Source organism: Bubalus bubalis, chromosome 24 (genome assembly GCF_019923935.1).
Source record: "Bubalus bubalis isolate 160015118507 breed Murrah chromosome 24, NDDB_SH_1, whole genome shotgun sequence".
NCBI classification, from domain to species: Eukaryota; Metazoa; Chordata; class Mammalia; order Artiodactyla; family Bovidae; genus Bubalus; species Bubalus bubalis.
In genome coordinates this window covers 18,945,680-18,969,135 of record NC_059180.1, presented here as the reverse complement: position 1 = coordinate 18,969,135, position 23,456 = coordinate 18,945,680, and the positions used below count along the sequence as shown (strand labels likewise).

Here is a 23,456-nt window from a genome sequence, read left to right as displayed (position 1 = left end):
AACCCTGTCCCCAGAACTCAGAGTTCGCTAGAGCTGCTCCTTTAATGACTCTGCCTCATCTTCCCTTTGCAGACTCCGATTTCCCCCACCTCCGGGAAGCAAGTCTAGTTTTGAATCTTCCAAAGCCTTTTGATGTTTACCATTACCTCCACCGGAGAGGGACGTGAGGGGTGGACATTTCACTGAAAAGAATGTACTTAAAAAAATTCAGTGAAGCGATGCATAGACACCCTGCAATCCAACTTGCCTCTGCTTATAAGGTGTTTAGAGCGATGATGGTCACAGTCTATTTCAGTCCAGGGAAATCTAACTCCTTTAGTGGCAACGCCTCCAAGGGGCGCAGGTGTACCTGTGGTTAAGGGTGTGGAGAGGGAACAGCCTCATCTTTTGGAGCAGAATGCGCAGTCACCCGGTGGCGGGGAAGGACGCGAAAGCTCTAGGGGTAGAGAAACCTGGGGGTTTGTGTCAACGCTCCACCCGTCAGGAGCTTCAAGATAAGATGGGGAGGATGGAAAGATGGAAGTTGGAATGAGAGAGCAGTTATGAAGAAACCACTCCTGGACTAAAGGCAAGAGGCTATCCAGGGTGAGAGAAGGGCGGGTCGGGGGATGGGCCGACTTTGCTCGGAGTCCCAGGGGAAAAGAGGAAGCAAGAGGTCGCTGCCCTCGGGTCCCCCAGCTCGCTGGTGAGCAGCACCGGCGGCGGGCGTCCGGCTCTACGTCCCTCAAAAGTACCGGGAGAGGAATGGAGAACCCGGCGTCCCCGGCTCCCAGGGGAGGGGAAGCACGCGGGGCGGGGCGGAGAACACCTCCAGCGAGTGCGTGCGGCGCGCGGGGTTGGGGGCGCGATCTCCGCTTCCCCGGGTGCCCCAGCCCGAGCGCACGCCCGCGCGCCCGCGCCCCCCTCCACAGGCGCGCGCGAGGCGCACTCCCCCTTCCCTCGGCGGCGCGGGGCGCGCGCCCGGCCCCCTCCGCGTCTCTCCGCTCTCCCGGCAGAAAGTTAGCAGCGGGGAAGGAACTCGGGGCTGCCACAGCGCGCGGCGGCGGCGGCAGAAGCTGGAGCGGGAGCCGCGGCGGAGCCGGGGAAGCGGGGGCGCTGCAGACGGAGCAGGTGCAGCCGGCGGGTCCGCGCGCCCCCCTCGGTCCCCTTGCCAGAGGCTGAGGGGGGTGGTGGGGGGCCCCCCGGACGCCGCGAGGAGAGCGGGGAGGGGGGGCCATGCGGCCGGGCTCCCCCCCGGCGCAGCGGGACAGCGGCCAGGGCCGGGGGCGCAGCGGCGTCGCTTCATGCAGCCGGGGCGGCTGGGCAGCGGCGGCGGCGGCGGCGGCGGCGGGGGCGGCGGCTGAAACCATGTCCGGGCAGCGCCGGGGGCCGCCGCCGCCGCCGCCGCCGCGAGCCGGGAGCCGCGATGGCCCCGTGGCCCGCACCTCCTCCGCCTCCGCCTCCGCCTCCGTCTCTCGCCGCGCCGCCGCCGCCCGGCGTCTCGGCTAAGGGCCCGCCGGCGCGCAAGCTGCTTTTCATGTGCACCTTGTCCCTGTCCGTCACCTACCTGTGCTACAGCCTCCTGGGCGGCTCGGGCTCCCTGCAATTCCCCCTGGCGCTGCAGGAGCCGCCGGGCGCCGCCGAGCCCCCGCCACCCTCGCTGCCGCCTCCCCCCGTGCGCCTCGGCGCCCCCTCGCAGCCGCCCGCGCCGCCGCCGCCGCCGCCGGACAACACGAGCCGCGGGGAGCCGCCCGAGCCCCCCAGGCAGCCCGCCGCCCCCGGGGCCGACGGCTGGGGACTGGCGAGCGGCAGCGGGGGCGCCCGGGACGCCTGGCTCCGGACCCCGCTGACCCCCGGCGAGATGGTCACGGCGCAGAGCGCGCTGGTGGAGAGAGAAGCGCCGGAGTCCAGCACCACGGACGAGGAGCTCGCAGGCCGGAGGGCGGCCAACGGGAGCGGCAACGCCGCCAGCACCCCCGACTACGGCGAGAAGAAGCTCCCCCAGGCGCTGATCATCGGGGTCAAGAAAGGAGGGACCCGCGCGCTGCTGGAGGCAATCCGAGTGCACCCGGACGTGCGGGCGGTGGGCGTAGAGCCTCACTTCTTCGACAGGAACTACGAGAAGGGGCTGGAGTGGTACAGGTAGGACCCCGGGCTCGGCGGATGGGATGGGCGCGTGGGGACAGACCCACGCGGGAAACAGCCGCTCCCCCTGCCCTTGGGGATCCGGGCAGCGTTCCGAGAGCCGTGAGCCCCGGAGGGCTCTGCGCATCCTGGAGGGGCAGCCTGGGGGGAAAGGCGGGCAGGGCTGGAGGCTCGCCAGGGATCACTTTATTCCAGGGCGAGGAGAGAGGGGTCTCCTTGCTCTGCCTGCTTCAGACTCGCCCAGAGAGCTGTTTTCGGAATCTGCCTAGTTCCGAGTCTGGGAATCCCCAGCCCTCGTGTCCGCGGGGTGTTTCCTAAGCCAGGCTCTTGCGGGGCGGTGCGCTTCTGTGTTGGGGACGCCGAGGAATGGAGCTGGACAAGCTGGATTGACTAAAGGGCTTTGGGATTTCCTGGAATCTCTCAAGATCGCCCTCAAACGCATTTACGTGGCTGGAATCCAACTTCATTGTTCTCAGTTTAGAGCAGAATGAACCGGGAACAGTTAACAAGATGATGCTGGGAGTTTGGGCTTTCTTGTAAAGACTCAAGATGCCCCCCACCTCCAGAACTTTCCGTCCCTCTTGGGCTGCTTGAACCCCGGGTTAGTTTTGCATCAGGAGCATCTGTGTCTACATGACAGTTGATGCCCTAGGAGTTTTCATGCCCTGCACCTGTGCCCTTTCTAACCCGTGCCTCATTGCAACAGATTGGAGCTTGTGTCTAGTGAGTTGTTTGTTCATCTCCCTCCTTTCCCACCGTCTGCCAGCAGCGAGGGAAGGGAGAAGTAGTAAGTTAAGTGCAGGTAAAATAAATTAATCGACCAGCGTTCTCTCCTGCCCTTCCCTCTTTCCTTTTTTTTTTTTTTTAAATCACTCTGGAAAACAGATCTGGATGGCTGGCTGCATCTCGGTTGCATCTCAGTAATTAATTGCAATTGTCAACCAGAAACACAGGCTTTGTCAGCTAAAGTGATGTTATCATCTTAACAGAGCCAGTAGGTAAAATAGGGATTGTTTCCTGACAGGTCGCCTTCTTGTAGAAGAGATGTGCTTTTTAAGTTTAAATTACAGACTGGGGAAGTTTTAGAAATAACTTAACTTTGGAAATATAGAATGTGTGTATTGTGATTGATTTTTTCCCCCTTTTAAAAAATGCCTTATGCTTTCAAAGCTTGAGAGAAGTACACTTAGGCATAAACATTCCAGCACATTAAACTGAAACAGCAAATGTGTCTGTTCATGTCTTGTCTGTTTCAACAGAGAGAACTAATTGCAATGTTTTAGGAGGCTTCAAACAGTCCCTTTCTATCAAAACATAAAACAGCAAATGCCTAATTTAACTGGAAAATCAGTATTTATAACATCACAAGCCATGGCTTCCAGTTTGCAATTATAATTAAAAAGGTGTTAGGATGATTAATGCAACAACAGCAAAATAAAAAAAAAAAAAGGGGTATGATGTCTGGGAAGGTTTCAGTTGTTAAATTGTTGGTTGTAGGAATGTTCAGATTTCTGCTGTGGGGTAACGGTGGCTCTAAGGGGGTAACCATGGCTTTTTCCGATTCTAATTTTAAAGCTGTATATCTTGTGAGAAGTGTCAAATGCCCTTTGGGGGAGAGGGAGGAATAAAGATCAAATCTTTCCAACATGTGTTTGGGTTGCTCTGTGGCAGCTGGAAATGGAGAAGGAGGTGTTTTATTCAGGTGACTTAAAATAAAGTTGATGAACGGTGTAATGTGGACTGCATGTCACGAGGTCCCATTGTAGGGTCGGGAGCATTCTCTGAATAAAAAGATAGATGATGCTGACAGATGCCACATTCTTTTACATTGCAGCTGGGAAAAGGAGGTGTGTAAATTGCCTCCCTCATAGGACATGGCTGTTGAAGATCTTATTCCAACATGTGGTACCCTCAGCCATCACGGGTGGTATTTGGGACTCCGCATCCCATAGGACTAAGAGATGCAAATGGAACTAGATTCACCCGATCCTCACTTAAGAGGACCATGTGCTATCTCTGTATCTTCCATCTGCTGCCCCAGCATCACACCCAGGGTAAGTCCTTATTACACTTAGTGAAGCTGATTGCAGTTACTGCAGGAGAATCTATCTAACATCGAGGAGTCATTTTCCACCCAAAACTGGATGTTGAGAAGACTCCTAGAAACCTTTCAGATCCTAGGATAGCTCTCCAGCCTTAACAGATTCAGCCTTGCTTTGAGGGCATTTTAGGGATTTCTGTTGACTCCATCTCTTTAGCTCCCCTCTCTCTTCATGGGCTTCCCAGGTGGCTCAGTGGTAAAGAATCCACCTGGCAATGTGGGATATGTGGGTTCGATCCCTGAGTTGGGAAGATCTCTTGGAGGAGGAAATGGCAACTCACTCCAGTCTTCTTGCCTGCAAAATTCCATGGACAGCCGAGCCTGGCAGGCTACAGTCCATGGGGTTGCAAAGAGTTGGACACAGCTGAGCACACACTCACACTCACTCTCTCTCTCTCCCTCCCATATGCGAAGAGGGGATGGCATCCTTACCATATTGTAGAAGGGAAGCAGTGGCATTGATTCAAACCAGTAACAGAAACCCTTCTTCCTGGTTCCCTGGTTCCAGTCTTTTAAATAGTGGCATCTCTACTTAAATGGTTATAGTACCTCCCTGTTAAATGGTTATAGTATGGTATGTGTTTTATCTGAAATCTTACTCTACTGTTTGCCTGAATGGAGATTCACAGGTTAATTAAAGGTTTTGATCCCCTTTCCCCATTATTTGTTTTCCTTTTCTTTTCAACGTGCTTCCCAGTAGCCTACTGATTCTGCAAGTGATTCTGGTGGTTGTGATGTCAGCGAGAGGGAGAGCAAGAAGAAACTGGGGCTGCTCTTGGCAGAGCTGGCGAGAGTTTTGTCGCATTTAACTAAGCAGCCCGGGTTTTATTTCCTCCGTGTCACTCCAGTTATGTCTAAATCCGGGTTTTGCTTTCGCCTATGCTGTGGATGTACTATGATTTAAAAACACGTTTGAGATTAGAACGTGTGCATCAGATTTGCAGGGCAAGATAGGCTGATGGATTAGGATGTGTGTTAAAGCTATGGAACAGCAAGCCTCACTTGGTGGATTGACACAGGCCAGTGATTAATAAATGGGGGTAGATCAAACACCCCCTCCCCCCAAAGTAAAAGGACAGAGCTACAATATGCTTTTCAATAGGAGCTGATACATACTGTCTGGGCAGACACCTTACAGTCCTCTAAGGGGTGGGGCCTTGTGGCAAGCCAAGTGGCTGCCATGGCAGAACTGTCAAAGTGATGGAGATGACATGAGCCGTGGTCTATCTTGTAGATCACAGACTGTCCAGTGACTGTGACTTCTTGGCTTTGGAAGCCTCTCAGCCGTAGGGCAATGGGAAGTGACCCTCCATGGGGTCAAGATGTCTCCACTGCCAGCAGTTATGACACACGTCCTGTTGGCTGGAGGGAAATAGCCTGGGGAAGCAGCTTCAGTAGTTTTGCTTGTGCTACTGAGAGGAGCGTAGTCCACAGCATCGTTCAGATGAGGTGTTTAGAGAGAGAAGGAAGGACGGCTGTGTAAGGCACTGGCGTGAATTGAACATGTGTTATCATGGCAGTTCACGCTTTATAGACGTGTAATCACATCTAGGTGGCATGATGAGGCTGTGAGCAAATGAGCAGCCTTTCTGCTTTACAGTTGGCCCTCAGAGGGGAAAACAACTTGCTTGAAGTTGCTTAGCCGTTCAGGGGTTGAGCTGAGATTTGAAGCCGCGGTTGTCCAAAGGCTGGTAGGTAGAGTGCTAGCAAAATCTTTTCCTTGCTTCCTTCTTTCATTCATTTAATGATACTTACAATGATACATTTAATGATACAGACATTTAATAATACTTACCCTGTTTCCAATACTGTTTTAGGTGTTGGGGATACAAGGGTGAACAAGACAGATGAAGCACCTCTTCTCCTGGAACTGACATTTTAGTGGGGGTGGGAGTGGGGAAGGGGAGACAGCAAACGAACAGGTCTTTCTGCTTACTCTTTTAATGTGGCTACTGGAAAATTTGAAATTACATGTGTGACTCCTGCTGTATTTATTTCCATCCTGTAGAGCAGCGCTGTTTAAACTTTAAATGCACACAAATCACCTGGGGGTATTGTTAACATGCAGGTTCTGATTCCATAGGTTAGGGGAGGGACCTGAGAGTGTGAATTTCAAATTTCCAAAGTGATACTGATTCTGCTGATTTCTGGACCTCTCTTTGAGTAGCAGGGGCATAGAAAGTAATGAGTGTGTGTGTGTGTGTGTGTGTGTGTGTGTGTGTGTACGTGTTATCAGTGATGAGGGAAAAACTCTCTGGAGGTGGTATAAGTATCGTGAATGAGTAAGATCCTCCCATGTGAAGACCTGAGTGGAGAGGTTGCCAAGCAGAGGGAAGAGCAAGTGCAAAGGCTCTGAGGTAGAAACAAACCTCATGGCTTCTCAAAGTATTCTTTTCAAAGCATTCTACAGTGTTTGTAACTGAGTAAAACTGGGTTCAAAACTCGGCTTTGCAACTTACTAGTTGAATGATCTGGGTTGGATAACTGACCTAAATATCACTCAGCTTCAGTTTACCTGATAGTAATTCCTTCCTTGCAGGGTTGTTGGGAGGAATAAGTGAAATAATAAAAAGTGAATATATATTCTAAAACAATGAATATCCCTTCACAGCTGCCATAACATTAACTGGAGGCTTTTATTGGGGATGTTTTTGGGAAAAGACTAATAACGATGGGCTTTGCAGTCTACATCTGCTTAACCTTTTAAATCAAGGGTCACTCATCAGATGCCTTCAGGGCTCATGTGGGTAATACACTGGAGTGAAATAGACTAGGTGGGGAGAAACTGGGCCGCAGACGCTCTGTCCAAAAGGGCAGCCGCTGTTCTGTTCCAGCCACGCCTTTTCCGTTTGCAAATGTGGCATCAGGGGAACCCTGTCTTCCACTTGGGAAGAGAAACTGGAAATCTGGGTTTTGATGTGAAGTGGCCTGGTTTTTAACGTTGGCAGCAGATTGAGATTTCTTAAAAGTGCCATGTGGGCTAGCACTGCGGGACAAGCAAAACACATCTGTGGGCTGGTTACAGCCAGCTGGCTACTGGTTAGTGACCTTTGGTTTAAACTCATTTCTGAAAGTAACTGGCATACCAGTACCCTCTGCAGTTGCCAGAATTAGGTACCCTCTGCAGTTGCCAGAATTAGGTACCCTCTGCAGTTGCCAGAATTGTGGCTTAAGTGCGCTTTTTCAATTTAGATGTTTTCCCCCTTAACCAATTTTGCAACAGCATGAGGGAAGTCTCTCAGATATATTTTAACAACAACAACAACAAAGGAAGCTGGATATAAACAGGAGCATGAAGCAGAAAAAGACAATTACAAATACATTTCCCTTTTGTTCCCAGCAAACATTTTCTTGAGGGCGGGAAAATTCTCAGTTGTTCACTGCGTAATCAGGAGTGCCTGTATTTGATCCATGTGATCAGTTGCACCAGTAAAATAGATTCTGGTCCTGTGAACAGAGTCCTGTGAACAGTAAGAGTTAGACTTAAGACTAACTCTTAAGTCTTAAGTAAAGACTTAAGAGTTAGAAAAATTGGGTTCTAGGTCTTTCTTTGCCACACACTTATTTTATTAGATATCAATTTTCTTAATAGCTTCTTCCTTTCTCCTCCTTTTCTTCCTCCCTCTCCTTTCTTCCTTCCTTCTCTGTTGTTTACATGATGCATGCATGCTCAGTTGCGTCTGACTCTTTGTGACCCCCATGGATTGTAGCCCACCAGGCTCTTCTGTTCATAGTATTTCCCAGTAAAGAATTCCAGAGTAGGTTTCCATTTCCTTCTCGAGAGGATCTTCCCGACCCAGGGATTGAACCCACCTCTCCTGTGTCTCCTGCATTGGCAGGCAGATTCTTTACCACTGAGCCACCAGAGAAGCCCACTTACATGATGAGACTTTATAAGCTCCATAAGGTCCATTCAGTCACTAACATATTTTGGTTCTAGAACAAACTTGTCTTGGACTCTTTGGAGGAAAGAAGCTAGTCGGCTAGAAGCAGTGTACTTTAGAATGTGTATTTGTATCTCTGAACCTGTCATACAGCATCCTCACTGTAAGACCTTGGATGAATTAATATCACCAAGCCTCAATTTCTTCATCTGCAGAATGGGCTCAATAGTATTTCCTTCCAAGGGAATGATGTGAGAATGAAATGAAATGACATTCAAAGTGCCCTACACAGTTTATGACATATTTTCCTTTCCCCTTCTTTCCTCTCTCTCTCCCATTTTCCTTCTTCTTTTTGCTTTTCTTCTTCATTTTCCTTCCATTCCTTCCTTTTATCCTTCCCTTTAGGGCCCAGAAGGCCCTAAAGAGATGCTGTAATGCATTTTTCATTTGAACATAGCCTTTTATTTCAAGATTATGTCCGAATGAGGGATTTCCAACCCTGAAGCATCTCTTAAGTAGCTCTCCAGAGAATAATCAAAACCAGATTCCAGAATTTAGTCTGTTGTAACTTGAGCTGAAGGAGAAGAGTCTGATTTCAGGAGGCAAGTGAAGCCAAAATTCTCCCATAAAGGGGATGGGACAGGGAGCTGGTGAGGCTCTCTGGGTTGGCCGGCTGACATTTTTATCTATGATAGAAATGGATGCCACTGGCCCCGATAGGTACAGAGGAGTTTAGGATGCCAAGGCCATGCTTGTCTTCAGTTTTTCAGCAGAGTTGAAAGCTTTTGAGAATGCAGGATGGTTCAGACAGACCCCGCAGAACTCCCTGTCTTGAGATTTGGCAGTTTTCACTAGGGAGTTCTCCAGCCATCACGTCATGATTTATTTATTTTTATTTTTGTAAATCATGCCAGTCATTTTTACTTTTAAATTGAGTCAGGAGAGAAGCTGTGAGACTCCAGGTGAATGAGGGATTGCTAGGGTTGCACGATAGAAAGTTTTAAAGGTTTTGGTTTTGCATAATGGATGATATCTCTGGAACTGATGGAACCACCACCCTGTTAAAGTAATTTCTTGATTCTATTGGTTTCTGCGGTTTAACAAGCTCTTCTATAACTGTCTTGGGAATTTCAATCTGAAATTATAATTCACGGAGGGAGCCCTTCTGCCTATCTTGCTATTAATTAAAAGCAGGCAGTTGATTTTTAACACACGCTAGTTAGGATCACTTTCCTTTAAAAAACTTTTTTACTTTCAACCTTTATTTAAGAATGTATAAAGCACATATGCAGGAAAACAAATCAGCACATGCATTAGGCCTTATTTTTTTGGTTATAAGTGGTAGAAATTGAGCTTAAACTATTGTAAATCAAGAGGGGTAATTATTGGTTTATTCCTTAGAAAGTCTAAGGGGTAATGGCTTCAGGAAGAGTTGAATCCAGGTCTCTCTTTCTTTCTGGTCTTTTTCACGTTTGCTGTACCTGCTTCGTTCTCAGGTTATCTCACTACACCTTAAGCAAGACGGTAAGCAGCAACCCTAGACAAGCAATTTTTGGTTTCTCAATTCTTTCAGAAAACTTTTTTTCTTAAGGGTTTCTGTAAGAAATTGCTGGAGATGCTGTTGACCCAGATTGGATCATGTGCCCATTCCCAAACAATCTGTGTGGTGCTCTCTTCAGGCCCGGGGGATGTAGCCACCCCTTTGGCTTGGGGTGGTGATGGGAGTAGGGAAGGAGGCTTATTCCCATTGCAACCATAGGGAAGAGTTTCCCCATAAAGAATGAGATATTCAGGGGTTCTATTGATAAAAGAATTAGGGACCACTGTGAAGAAAGCTGAGTGCTGAAGAATTGATGCTTTTGAACTGTGGTGTTGGAGAAGACTCTTGAGAGTCCCTTGGACTGTAAGGAGATCTAGCCAGTCCATTCTGAAGGAGATCAGCCCTGGGATTTCTTTGGAAGGAATGATGCTAAAGCTGAAACTCCAGTACTTTGGCCACATCATGGGAAGAGTTGACTCATTGGAAAAGACTCTGATGCTGGGAGGGATTGAGGGCAGGAGGAGAAGGGGATGACAGAGGATGAGATGGCTGGATGGCATCACTGACTCTATGGACGTGAGTTTGAGTGAACTCCGGGAGTTGGTGATGGACAGGGAGGCCTTGTGTGCTGCGATTCATGGGGTCGCAAAGAGTTGGACACGACTGAGCGAGTGAGCTGAACTGAACTGTACTAATACATATACAGTAAACATCTGAAGATCCACTCTGGGAAAGGTGTATGATCTCTCCCACTTTTTTAGGTCAGAAAGAGGTACAAGTGGTTAGTTTGAGGAGGTTGAGTGTACTTGTTAGTTCAGTTATTTATTCATTAAACATGTATTAAATGTCACCTATATGTCAGACATAAATCAGTCATAGCCAGTGATCTGAAAGAACTCAAGTGGAGAAATGGACAATTAAGCGATTACATTACAGGGTAAAGTCCTGACAAAGTGCCATTTATTCTAGGAATGGAAGGATGGTTTGATCTTGGGAAACCTAAAAAATTGTATGGTTTATTCTTCATACTTTTCACTTAGAGAAAAATCTTATTTATTTTGTGGATGCTAAACAGTCTGGTAAAGCTAAGCATTTATTCCTGATTTTTAGAACATTTGCTGATAAAATCAGATCGTACCCAAAGCCAGCATCGTATTTAATGGTGTAACACTAGAAATATCACCGTTAAATCCAGAACAAGACCAGAATGCCCATTATCATCATTGCTATTTACTATTGCTCAGGAATAGATAGATAATCCAGTGAGGTGAAAAAGAATAAGAATGGAGAAGATAGAATTATCACCGGTTGCTAGTAGTTTAACCTCTTTTTGGAAGACCTAAGATAAGTAATCCCCACTCCCATGTGTAAAACTATTAGAAATAATAATGGAATTCTTTAAGGTAACTGGTAAGGAAATTACTATGAAAAATCTATAGTTTTCCTATATGTCCATGCCAAGCATTTTGAAAATATAATGAGAGAAAATATCCTATTTATAGAACCAAGCAAAGAGACAAAATAACCAGGAATAAATTTAGCAAAACTTGCAAAGGACTTGCAAGAACAAAATTTTAATACTTTAGGGAGGGGTGTCAGAGAAGAAAACAGTAACTAGAAGGAGTCCTCTTTCTCTGGGATAGCACTTCTTCCTTTTCCTTCCCTACCCACTTTTTATTGACCATCTTGGCTACTATAGGTGTGTCAGGTGTGTTCGAGAGTAGTCTGAAGATATTGTTTCTATGAACATAGCCAAAATGTTGTACTTCAAAGACAAGATTCCCTTACTTTCTACCTTTTATTTAACTGAGGGGAGGATTGTAAGATAACTACTACTGTTCAGGTTCATAAACAGTGTTAGCATTGCTCATAGGGGGCTGGTACTGACTGCTTTATATCCCAGACTGAAGGGACTTCACTCGTGACTCAGTGGTAAAGAATCCACCTACCAATGCAAGAGACATGGTTTCTCATGTTGAGGTTTGACAGAAAACAGCAAAATTCTGTAAAGCAATTTTCCTTCGATAAAAAATAAATAAGTTAAAAAAAAAGAAAGAGAGAGATCCCTAGATTGGGAACATCCCCTGGAGAAGGAAATGGCAACCCACTCCAGTATATTTGTTTGGTAAGTTCTATGGAAAGAGGAGATTGGTGGGATTGCAAAAATCGGATACAACTTAGTGATTAAACAACAGCAAGAATCATTCCTAGTGTAGATTAACTGTTGAATTAATGTAAATGAGTGAGTTTAGGTGCACTCCTGTTGTTACAAAGCAACACCAAAAAATGAATCACAGACAAGTGATGGTTATTTAATGAAACGGGGAGGTGATGATTTAAGATTTGGACCTGAAAGAATCGTAGTAGCAATATGTAAGAATGCCAGTGGTGGACACATGTTGTGGGTGCTAGGCTCTGCCCCAAGCCGTGGTTTCAATCATTCCAAGGACCTGGTGAGACAGGTACTGTGATCAGTCACATTGTACAGGTCAGGAAACCAAGGCACAGAGAAGTCAAGGAACTTGGTCAAGATGTGCAGTTGGGATTCAGACCTAGGTGTTTGGCTCCAAACACACAGCATTTCTTTTCATTTGTCCCCAAGCTGTCTTCCAGTGGAAGGGTGGTCTTCCGGCTTCCTGGGAGTGAACAGTAAATGCTGGTATTTCTGTGCTGGAAGCTTTTGGTTTCCCATGTGTGCATGGCCTGCCTACTGGACAGGCTGACTGTGGGGTTTTGCCCCCAAAACGGACTGTGGAAATGTTTCTTTTTCTCTTCTGGGACCAAGCTCATTCTCACTTCAGGGCATTCTATTTTAAAAAAATTTTTAAATGCAATTATTTTGACTGTGCCAAGTCTTTGATGCTTTGAGGACTGTTTTTCTTTAGCTGTGACAAGCAGGGGCTACTCTCTAGTTGAGTGCATGGGCTTCTCGTGGCGGTGGCATCTCTTGTTTCGGAGCACCAACTCTAGGGCCCCCAGGCTTCAGGAGTTGAGGCTCGAGAGCTCTAGAACACAGGCTCAGTAGTTGTGGTGCCTGGGCTTAGTTGCTCCATGACATGCGGGATCTTCACGCATTAGGGATCAAACCCGTATCTTCCGCATTGGCAAGCGGATTCTTTACTACTGAGCTCCCAGGGAAGCTCCAGGACATTTTAATTCTCTCTTTCCTCTTCTGGGAATTCTCTGCCCCCCGCTGCCCTCCCCACCCTCCCCCAATCCCACTACTACAATGCAGGTATCTGGTTATCTGTCTTTCAGATCTTGGCTCACATTTCAGATTCCCCCAAAGACCTCTCCACACTACCTAATTTAAAGACCTTTTTCCACTTCTGAGCTTGTTCCACTGTTTTATTTTCTTCAGAGGATGTATTACTCTCCCAAATCATCCTAATGACTTCACTCTCCCTCCCAGAAGATCAAGTGCATGGGAGCAGGGTCTTGTCCCACCTGATTTCGCCAGGGTTCTGAGCCAGAAGCAGTACTTGGCACAGGTAGGCACTTCATGACGGTGGCGTATTCATCACTAATTCTGAATCAGTGACAGTTTATTGAATGAAAGGGGTACCTTCTCTGTGCCATTTTCTTACAAAACTCCAGGCTTCTGCAAAGAAATCACACACTCACACTCCTTGGGAACTCTGGCTAAGAATTGTTCTCAGTTCTTTCAAGTACTATTTTTGCAAGACTATTTTGGGTACAAGAAAGAGAAACCCACTCAAACAAGCTGTGTGGGCTAGACAGTCTCCCCAAAAGGTCCTGCCGGCACACCACGTTACCTGATTTATCCTTCACAGCAGCTTCATGAAGTAGGTACCGTCTTATCCCAGTGTTACAAAATCAAGAGAATGAGACTTCAGTAGGGCAGTGACAGTCACGGGGTCACACCGCAGGCCTTCCCAAGCCATGGTTAACAGGTGGCCTTTGGTTCCTGGCTTTTGTTGCTATAGTTGCCAAAGTTTTAGGAGAGCCTGGATTATTCCTGATAGGCTGTTATGCTCAGGAGTAGTTGGTATTATCTTTCTCTAAATGCATGATCAAAATGACATAATTGCTATTTAATCAAACAGTGAAGTGGAGGCTGTGTGCGATTTGTTACACATGATAGGTGTAAATCCACCCTTCTGCCTCCAGGTTAAGGCCTCAGCAAAGGGTTGGAGATTTGGAGCTGAGGACATGTGAGTCATTTCTTCAGTCTGAGTGCCTTTATCCTAGGGCTGCTTGCCTGTTTGGAGCTCTGTGATATTTAGGAAAGACAGCTGAACCTAAAATCAGAAATTAAAGATTGGAGTGCTGTGTCTACCTTGCTTTGGGTGCCTAGAGAGTATTTAGCCTTTGAGCCTTTGTTTTCTCATCTCTAAAATGGGAACATCCATTTCTAATAAGCCCCGAGTGATTTTGCAAGGGCAGAATCATGGTGGTGTGCTTGCATCTGCTTTGTCCACCTCCTCTAGTTGTTGTTAATCCACACACGTTTCCATGAACTCCCCCAGGTAATTGGTTTTCTGGAATGTTGCACTCCAGGGAGTCCCTGAAATACAGGACAGGCACTCTTATCATAAAGTTAGATTAAGAAGTTTAATTTACAGAAACTGTTATATACCATGGATATCAAACATTGTGAGGGCAGACTGCATGAAGATCCAGAGAATTCCTGGAGAACCTCTGTCTGTATAATTCTTTTACCTGACTCATGACCACTGAGGCATCTTTCTTTCACACTGAGAGGACATAAAAAGCCATAGAGCACATGTGCTTTTAAGGATTGCCCTGGAGTGGATGAGCTCCGGGAGTGACCAGAAGATTCTCTCGTTTTGCTCCCAAATGGCTTGTCATCCCTTCTTCCTATGCACCCTCTCTGCATTTACCAGGTGGGCATAGTAACGTCCCACCTTCTGGCTGCCTGACTAGCCTACTTTCTAAGCTGTGGAAGGCACGATAACACATCCTCCCAATAACTACATCCTGATCTCCAAAACCTGTGATCATGCTACATCACATGGCAAAGAGGAATTAAGTTTTCAGATGGAATTATGATTGCTCAACAGCTAAACCCGAGGGGGGAGATTATCCTGGATTATCTGGATGAGCCCCCATGTAATCACAGGAGTCCTTTCAAATGGATGAGGGGGCAGAAGAGAGAGATTTAGAGGGATGGCTGCGTGGGAGGAACTCAGCCCTCCGTTGCTGGCTTTGAAGATAGAAGGGGCCAGGAGCCAAGGAATTCAGGCCGCTTCCAGAAGCTACAACAAAGGCCAGGAAATGGGTTCTTCCTTGGAAGGTCCAGAAGGAATACAGCCCTCTTGACACTTTGTAGCCCACGGAGACCCATTTCAGACTTCTGACTTCCAGTGCGTGCCACCAATTAGTTTGGGGTCATTTGTTACGGCAGCGAAACACTCTTCCCAGAGCTCTCTAGAAGCCACCATCTTGTTCCTTTCCTTCCCTTTCCTTTTCCTCTTTTTCCGGAAAATATCACCTCTGGGGTTCTTGAGGTGTCTTGCCAAACAGCAGCATAGACGTCACCATTGGCTGTTTGCAGATGGTCACTGTACTAGTTGGGCTTCGCAGGTGGTGCAGTGGTAATGAATCTGCCTGCCAATGCAGGAGCCGCGGGTTCTATTCCTGGGTTAGGAACATCCCCTGGAGAAGGAAATGGCAACTCACTCCAGTATTCTTGCCTGGAGAGTTCCGTGGACAGAGGAGCCTGGCAGGCTACAGTCCAAGGGGGTCACAAAGAGTCAGACACAACCGAACATGCATATATACACTGTACTAGTTAGGGGAAAAACTGAACTGTTGCAGCAAAGAGATCCCAACCTGTAGTGGCTTTACATAAGATAGACGATTTTTCTCTGAAATTCAGTATTCAAATTGAATATTCAATATTCAAATTGAAATGTCAATATTCAGAGTTTGTAGCAATCAGTGCTGCCTGAGATCAGCCTCTCAGAAGGAACACAAGCTGAAAACTATGAGTTCAGGTGTGTGGGCGTGTATGTTTGAGTAGCAGCACCCCCTGGGTACTCCAGTCTGGACTGCTGGAGTGACCGTGCTCAGGAAGACCAATCAGAGAATCAAGTTCCATTCTTTCCATCTTGTTGCTCTGCCATCCCCTGGGGAGCTTGTTAGAAATGCAGAACCCCAGATTCCACCCCAAACTTTCTGAAGCAGAATTTACTATTTTTAAAAAGATTTATTTATCTGTTTTTGGCCATGCTGGGTCTTCATTACTGCCTGCAGCTTTCTCTAGGTGCGGTGAGTGGCTGGCTGTTCTTTGTTGTGGTGCTCAGGCTTCTCACTGCTGTGGCTTCTCCCTTTGCAGAGCTTGGGGCTCTAGGCACATGGGCTTCAGTAGTTGTAGTGTGTGGGTTCAGTAGTTGTGGCTCTCAGGCTCTAGAGCTGGATCTCAGTAGTTGTTTCGCATGGGCTTAGTTTTTCCAAGGCATGTGGGATCCTCCTGGGTCAAGGATCAAACCCGTGTCCCTTGCATCGCAAGATAGATTCTTACTCACTGGACCGCCAGAGAAGCCCCAGAATTTACATTTTAAGAATACACTTGGGGAATTATTTTGCACAAAGTTTGAAGAAGGTTTCTTTATAGTAAACCTGTTCAACTTTCAGCACTGTGGACATTTGGGATCAGGAAAGTCTTCGTGGTGGAGGGCTGTCCTACGCATTGTAGGATGTTTCGCAACCCCTCTGACTGCTGCCCTTCCCAGCTCCTCACCCCCATCCCCCCACCATCTGAACAGCCAAAAATACCTCCAAACATTGCCTGGTGTCCCTGGGGAGCAAAATTGCCTGTGGTTGACTGAGAACCCCTGCCTTAAAGGATTTTTCTCCTAGGTTCAGAGCTGATACTCTACCCCATTTCAGTTCTGTTCAGTTCAGTCACTCAGTCGTGTCCGACTCTTTGCGACCCCATGAATCACAGCACACTAGGCCTCCCTGTCCATCACCAACTCCCAGAGCTCACTCAAACTCATGTCCCTCGAGTCGGTGATGCCATCCAGCCATCTCATCCTCTGTCGTCCCCTTCTCCTCCTGCCCCCAATCCCTCCCGGCATCAGGGTCTTTTCCAATGAGTCAACTCTTCGCATAAGATGGCCAAAGTATTGGAGTTTCAGCTTCAACATCAGTCCTTCCAATGAACACCCAGGACTGATCTCCTTTAGGATGGACTGGTTGAACCTCCTTGCAGTCCAGGGGGCTCTCAAGAGTCTTCTCCTTCCAGCAAATAGTCTGGCAAAGAGAGCAAAGTGCAGGAAGTAATTTCCTCTTAAGCAAGTGGAGTAAATGACACTCATGACTTCTGTTCTTTCTCTTGGTAATAATTCCACTACAGGACCACATGGAACTGCAGGGGATTCTAGGAACGATATGAATGTTTCTGTGTCCAGTAAGGAGGGGAGAATGAGTCTGGGGTCATCTGCTAAAGTATCTGCTAAAGTAACTAACACAAGGATGTGGTCATACTTCACCTCTTTTTATTATCTTCCATCCAGAAAGGAATCCAGTTGGAAGGACGAAATAAATTGAGTGGGCATAATGCTTTTTGCTGGGCTTCCTAGGTGGTGCTAGTGGTAAAGAACCTTCTCCCCCTGCCCTCCTCCAATGCAGGAGATGTAAGAGACATGGGTTCGATCCCTGGGTCAGGAGGATCCCCTGGAGGAGGAAATGGCAACCCACTCCAGGATTCTTGCCTGGAGAATCCTATAACAGAGGAGCCTGGCAGGCTGCAGTCCACAGAATTGCAGAGTCAGACACAACTGAAGCAACTTAGCACACATGCAGTGCTTTTTTGTGTGGAACATAGAACTATTTTAGGAGGTCACAGGATATTTTAGAAGGACACATGAAATGCACCTGATTTTCTACTTCTATTAAGAATTTGATATTTTCTAAACATCAGTCTTAAGTTTTATTGCCATAAAAATGTACTTATATTGATTTTTATATTAAAAATAATAATTTTCTTCTGTATTTGTAAAGACTATGTTATTATGATAAATGTATTTGATCAGATGAAGATATATGTATGTACACACACCTGTGTTTGTATACATAGGTAGCTGTCTACCTATCTGTCTGCATATCTGTCAGTCTGCCTTGGTACCACACACAGCTCTTGCCCAGTAGACTTCTAGCCTTGTGTCTGCTAACACTCTCTTTTATTTTTTAAATTAATTAATTAATTTTAATTGGAGACTAATTACTTTACAATATCGTGGTAGTTTTTTGCCGTACATTGACATGAATCAGCCACGGGTGTACATATGTCCCCCTGTCCTAAACCCCCCTCCCACCTCCCTCCCCATCTCATCCCTCTGGGTCATCCCAGTGCACTGGCTTTGAGTGCCCTGTTTCATACATCGAACTTGGACTGGTCATCTGTTTCACATGTGGTAATATACACGTTTCAATGCTATTCTGTCAAATAATCCCACCCTTGCCTTCGTCCACAGAGTCTAAAAGGCTGTTCTTTATATCTGCGTCTCTTTTGCTGTCTTGCACATAGGGGCATCATTGCTGCTGCTAAGTCACTTCAGTCGTGTCCGACTCTGTGCGACTCCATAGACGGCAGCCCACCAGGCTCCCCCGTCCCTGGGATTCTCCAGGCAAGAACACTGGGGTGGGTTGCCATTTCCTTCTCCAATGCATGAAAGTGAAAAGTGAAAGGGAAGTTGCTCAGTCATGTCCGCCTCTCACGACCCCATGGACTGCAGCCCACCAGGCTCCTCTGTCCATGGGATTTGCCAGGCAAGAGTACTGGAGTGGGGTGCCATTGCCTTCTCCAAGGGTCATCATTACCATCTTTCTAAATTCCATATATATATGTTAATATACTGTATTGGTAACACTCTTTTTTCAGATTAATTAATTTATTTTTGGCTCATGGGCTTTTCGTTGCTGTGCACAGGCTTTCTCTAGCTGTGGCGAGCAGGGGCTCCTCTCTAGTTGTGACGTGTGGCCTTATTATTGTGGTGGTTTCTTTTGCTGCAGAGCCCGGGCTCTGGGGTGTGTGAGCCTCAGTATTATGCCTTTTGGACTTATTTGACCCTCAGCATGTGGGATCTTAGTTTTCTGACCAGGGATCGAACCTGTTTCCCCCTCATTGCAAAGTGAATTCTTAACCACTGGCCCGCCAGGGAAGTCCCTCTGCTAATGCCCTTGACCTCTGTAGTCTGCTCTTCACATTGACTAGAGTAAGTGATACTTTCAGGACATAAAGCAGACCACATCACTCTCCTACTTCACATTTTCCAATGGCTTTTTATCAACTGAAAAGAAAATTCTATGTCCTGATCATGATTTATAAAGCCCTAAAGAACCTGATCCCTGCCCACCTCTTTACCTACAGTCAAGAGCCTTCTTGTCTTTGCTTCTTTGCCTGAATCATACTAATCTCCTCGCTTTGTATGTGCTGCAAGAAGCCAAACGTTGCCTGTCATGGAGCCTTTGCACTTGTTGCCTCCTCCACTGTAATGCTTTTTCCTTAGATAACTGCATAGTTTACATCTGCCCTTCTTTCGGGCCTCTGGTAAACTATCTCTTCTCAATATGACTGTATCTTGAACTACCTGAACTTACCAGGGCTTCCCTGGTAGCTTGACTAATAAAGAATCTGCAATGCAGGAGACCCTGGTTTAGTTCCTGGGTTAGGAAGATCCCCTGGAGAAGGGGTAGGCTACCCACTCCAGTATTCTTGAGCTTCCCTGGTGGCTCAGTTGGTAAAGAATCTGCCTGCAATGTGGGAGACCTGGGTTCAGTCCCTGGGTTGGGAAGATACCCTGGAGAAGGGAATGGCTACCCACTCTGTTCTTCTGGCCTGGAGAATTCCATGAACTATACAGTCCATGGAGTCGCAAAGAGTCAGACATGACTGAGCGAATTTCACTTTCACTTTTTACCTGGACTTACTTTGTGCACTCCTAGTGGTAAGAGCTCCAGTCATTGGAAAGTGCTGATAAACCAGTGTCATCATTAATATTTTCTTAATTCCATAGTTATTTTGATCCTGCCCAGATTTCTGTTTTCTTGTTGTTGTTTAGTCGCTAAGTCGTGTCTGACTCTTCACGACCCCATGAATTGCAGTACACCAGGCTTCCCTGTCCTTCACCATCTCCTGGGGTTTGCTCAAACTCATGTCCATTGAGTCTGGTTTCTTAATTTCTTGGTTTTTAATTCTGCCATCCTGGAGGGAAGATCTCGTTCTGATCAAAATGACCATGACCAAAAAAAAAAAAAAAAAAGACCAGGACAGTGCTGGGGTCCATTTAAAAGTTTTAATGGAACTGTCAGCTATTCCTGCTATTTAAGTACCTCGCCACTAGGTGGTGGTCATGTGACACAGACTGCTCTCAAAGCAAGGCTTTTCCTGAGTTAAAACATGCGTGACTTCAGGTTGCTTCCAAAGTGGGCTAATCCCACGTATTTTGCCCCTGCAAAAGAAGAGACTTTATAAAAGGCTCACATTCAGTAAACAATAAACAGGCAAAACAGATGTTTAGAGAATGTTTAAAACAAACAAACTCAAACACAGTTGGCTATCTTTTTTCTCTACCCATTTCTTAGCCAATTTTTAATATTTGTTTTTGGATACAAAGAGTATATTGCCAGGTGGCATTTTTCTTTCCTTATTAGCGATGAATATCTGAATATGGACAAACAAAATGAACATACCATGTTTCCATAAATATTTAAGACATTTAATGTTATAAATTATTATAATAATGTATATGCCAGGTATTAAATAGATTATTACCCATTTAGACTCTGAAAATTGCATGGTGATCTCAGCCAACAAAACCCCCGTAACCTTACCCAGAACCACTGATTTTCTTATTTAGAATAAGAGTTTTATTTTCGGTACTCACTGGTTCTCATTCATGTATGAATTGCTGTGTGAGCGTCTTCTTTGAGTTTACCTTCAACTCTTGACATTGATGCTCCTAGATTTCTTGGGATTATGTCTGTTTCTAGTCTCTTTTCCTTTCCTCCACGAGGAGGAAGAAACTGTCCCCATCATAATATATTAGAGCATGTTTAAAGAAAATCTTTCCCAGTGGTTAGAAGTGTAGCTGTGGAACTCTGTTGGTTAGGGTTCTCCTGGTTATAATATGCGTAAATTCCACATAGTATCTGAACCAAGCATGAACCAAAAAGGAATTTAACAGTTTATATGTTTGAGAAGTCCTGGGTGGGAATGGCCTAAAAAGGTGAAAGTGAAAGTGTTAGTAGCTTAGTTGTGTCCAATTCTTTGTGACCCCATGGACTGTATCCTGCCAGGCTTCTCTGTCCATGGAATTCTCCAGGGAAGAATACTGGAAAGTGAAAGTTGCTCAGTTGTGGCCCACTCTTTGTGACCCCATGGACTGTAGCCCACTAGGCTCCTCTGTCCATGGGATTCTCCAGGCCAGAATACTGGAGTCAGTAGCCGTTCCCTTCTCCAGGGGATCTTCCTGACCCAGGGATTGAACCTGAGTCTCCAGCATTGCAGGCAGATTCTTTATCATCTGAGCCACCAGGGAAGCCCGGGAACGGCCTAAGTCGGGCTTAAACAGTGTCAGCAAATCTGTCATTTTTGAATTTAAAAAAGTTTCTTGGCTGTGCTGTGTGGCACATGGGATCTTAGTCCCCTGACCAGGGATCAAACCTGTACCCCCTGCAGCGGAAGCTCAGAGTCTTAACTGCTGGGGAAGTCCCAGCAGATGTCTCATTTTTGGATTCCACTGCCTCTGAGGTGGTTGGTTGCTTTCTGAAAATCTGTCCCCTTGTGCATGGCAGTGGGTGCCAGCCCAGTCTTCTCAGCCCAAATGCAGTAGGAAAATGCACCATCTTTGTCCCAAAAGTGTCTGCTGATGCCTCATTCCCTCTTATGGGGTCGCACACAGACATCCTGCCACCAGCCCTTGTTGCCAGAGCGGGTGTGAGGCTTGAGGTATGTGCCTCTTTGGAGCAGAGGCGGCTGCTTCTCCTGGGGGCATGGAGGATGAGATGCGGGCATTTTCCCAAAGCAGAACCAGGATACGGTTATCAAGGAAAGGAAATGGATGCTGGTGCCAAAACAACAGATGTCTGTTTCAAGATTCTTCTGTTCAGACATAATCTTTTGCCGAAGCACAACAGAATAAAACAGATACAGTGAGTGTTCCGCTGACTTGCATGGGGTTGGGGGGCCTGGGTCCTCGTCTGTGTCTTTCCACCAAGGTGGGCACAGTGTGACTCCAAAGCTCCCTCTGTGGCTCACTGCTTTGAAGATTCCATTGCTCCTTTTAAAAATAATTTTTATTGGAATATAGTTGATTTGCAGTGTTTTGTTAGGTTCGGGTGTACAGCAAAGTGAAGCAGTTATACATACACATATATCCACTTTATTTTAGATTTGTTTTCTGTATAGGCCATTACAGAGTATTGAGTAGAGTTGCCTAGGTTATACAGGGGATCCTTATGGGTTATCTATGTCATCTTCTTTAACATAGAAAGAAAGGAAGGAAGGGGAGAAGAGAGAGAGGGAGGGAAGGCAAGACAGGACACTTGTCGAGTGTCGGTACCTATGATGTGTGACAGCCTGAAAAAAATATCTCAAGAACCTGCTCCTCAGAAATCACTAATTATTTATTTAGAATATTTTCTATTTCCATCATTTCCTTAGCAACCTCTAGCAGCTGCCTGGGAAAATTTAAAGGGATTGTGTATCTTACAAGAAAATTCTTCAAATAGCAAGTGAAATCGTTTCATCACATGAAGTCTTCCTGCCCAGATTCCCTTCAAGTCGAGAGGGAGAAATGATTTGGCATTTCATCAGCCTTCATGTAACAACTTGATAGCCCAGAATTTCTAGAACAACCCTGATTCTGTGTCATTTTTCCTCTTTGCAGTTAAGGTAAGGCCGGTGTTAGAGCATTAAGTGTGATTTAATTTTTTACGCTTTTGAAAGACTTATGAAAATAAACCTACATATTAGGGAAAAACTTTTTTGGGTCAAATCTAGGGTCGTGGTGTTTTGTTTAAAAATAGGTACCTTGTGTATTGTCTGGGGTTTTTCGTTAGCACAAAGTGATGTTCCCCCCTAAGGTCCATCCCCTATCCTCTGTGGGAATGGAAGTCTAGCTGTTTCCTTATTCACACCCCACACTCAGCAAAGAAAGCCACAGAACACTTCCCTGTAAGGGTTTGCCTGCTGGTTCTTGCCTGGAGAATCCCATGGACAGAGGAGCCTGGCAGGCCATAGTCCATGGGGTTGCAAAGAGTCAGACACGACAGCGACTAACACACTGCTGGAGGTAAAAGAGTCGGATGAATTAGGAAGAGCCATAAATACATCCAGCCTCTGTTAGCCTTTCCACCTAACAGAGTGTATTTGAACCCTTGTTTTCAGAGGGTTCAGGTTCTTAGCTCTGGAAGAGTCCAGATTCCTTGTGATTTGAGAGTCTGAAGACCTCTTCAAAATTCTTAGTTTGGAAAAAGGCAGAATTTCAAGACGAATAGATTAGGTGGGAAGTGAACCTTTGTGATTTCTCCTTTCTGGCAACTGTGCTTTTGCAAATTATACATTCTTTAATAACAACTGTTAACTTCCTTGGAGTGCTTATAGGATTAAAGGAAAACCCCAGCGCCTGCATGTCCCTCTTATTTAATCCTCACAGCAATCCCTGTCGAGCTAGGGTGCCTGATATTAGGTGAACACTAAGGCACAGATAGGTGAAGAACGATACCCTAAGATACACACGTCATTAGCGATGTGAGCAGGATGCCAACATAGGCATTTAGCGCGTGCTCTTTTGGCCAGAAGGCTGTGATACTG

At 46.4% G+C, this 23,456-nt stretch overlaps 1 protein-coding gene across 1 annotated transcript in view; it reads left to right on the top strand.

Annotated features, from left to right (window-relative positions):
• The first annotated feature begins 1,390 nt into the window (after positions 1-1,390).
• The window catches only part of HS3ST4 (heparan sulfate-glucosamine 3-sulfotransferase 4), a 497,559-nt gene continuing 475,493 nt past the window's right edge, over positions 1,391-23,456 (top strand). Inside the window, exon 1 of the mRNA XM_006071180.4 lies at positions 1,391-2,121. Within this exon, the coding sequence (XP_006071242.2) occupies positions 1,406-2,121 (716 nt within the window). The 5' untranslated portion in view covers positions 1,391-1,405. The remainder of the gene's footprint in view (positions 2,122-23,456) is intronic.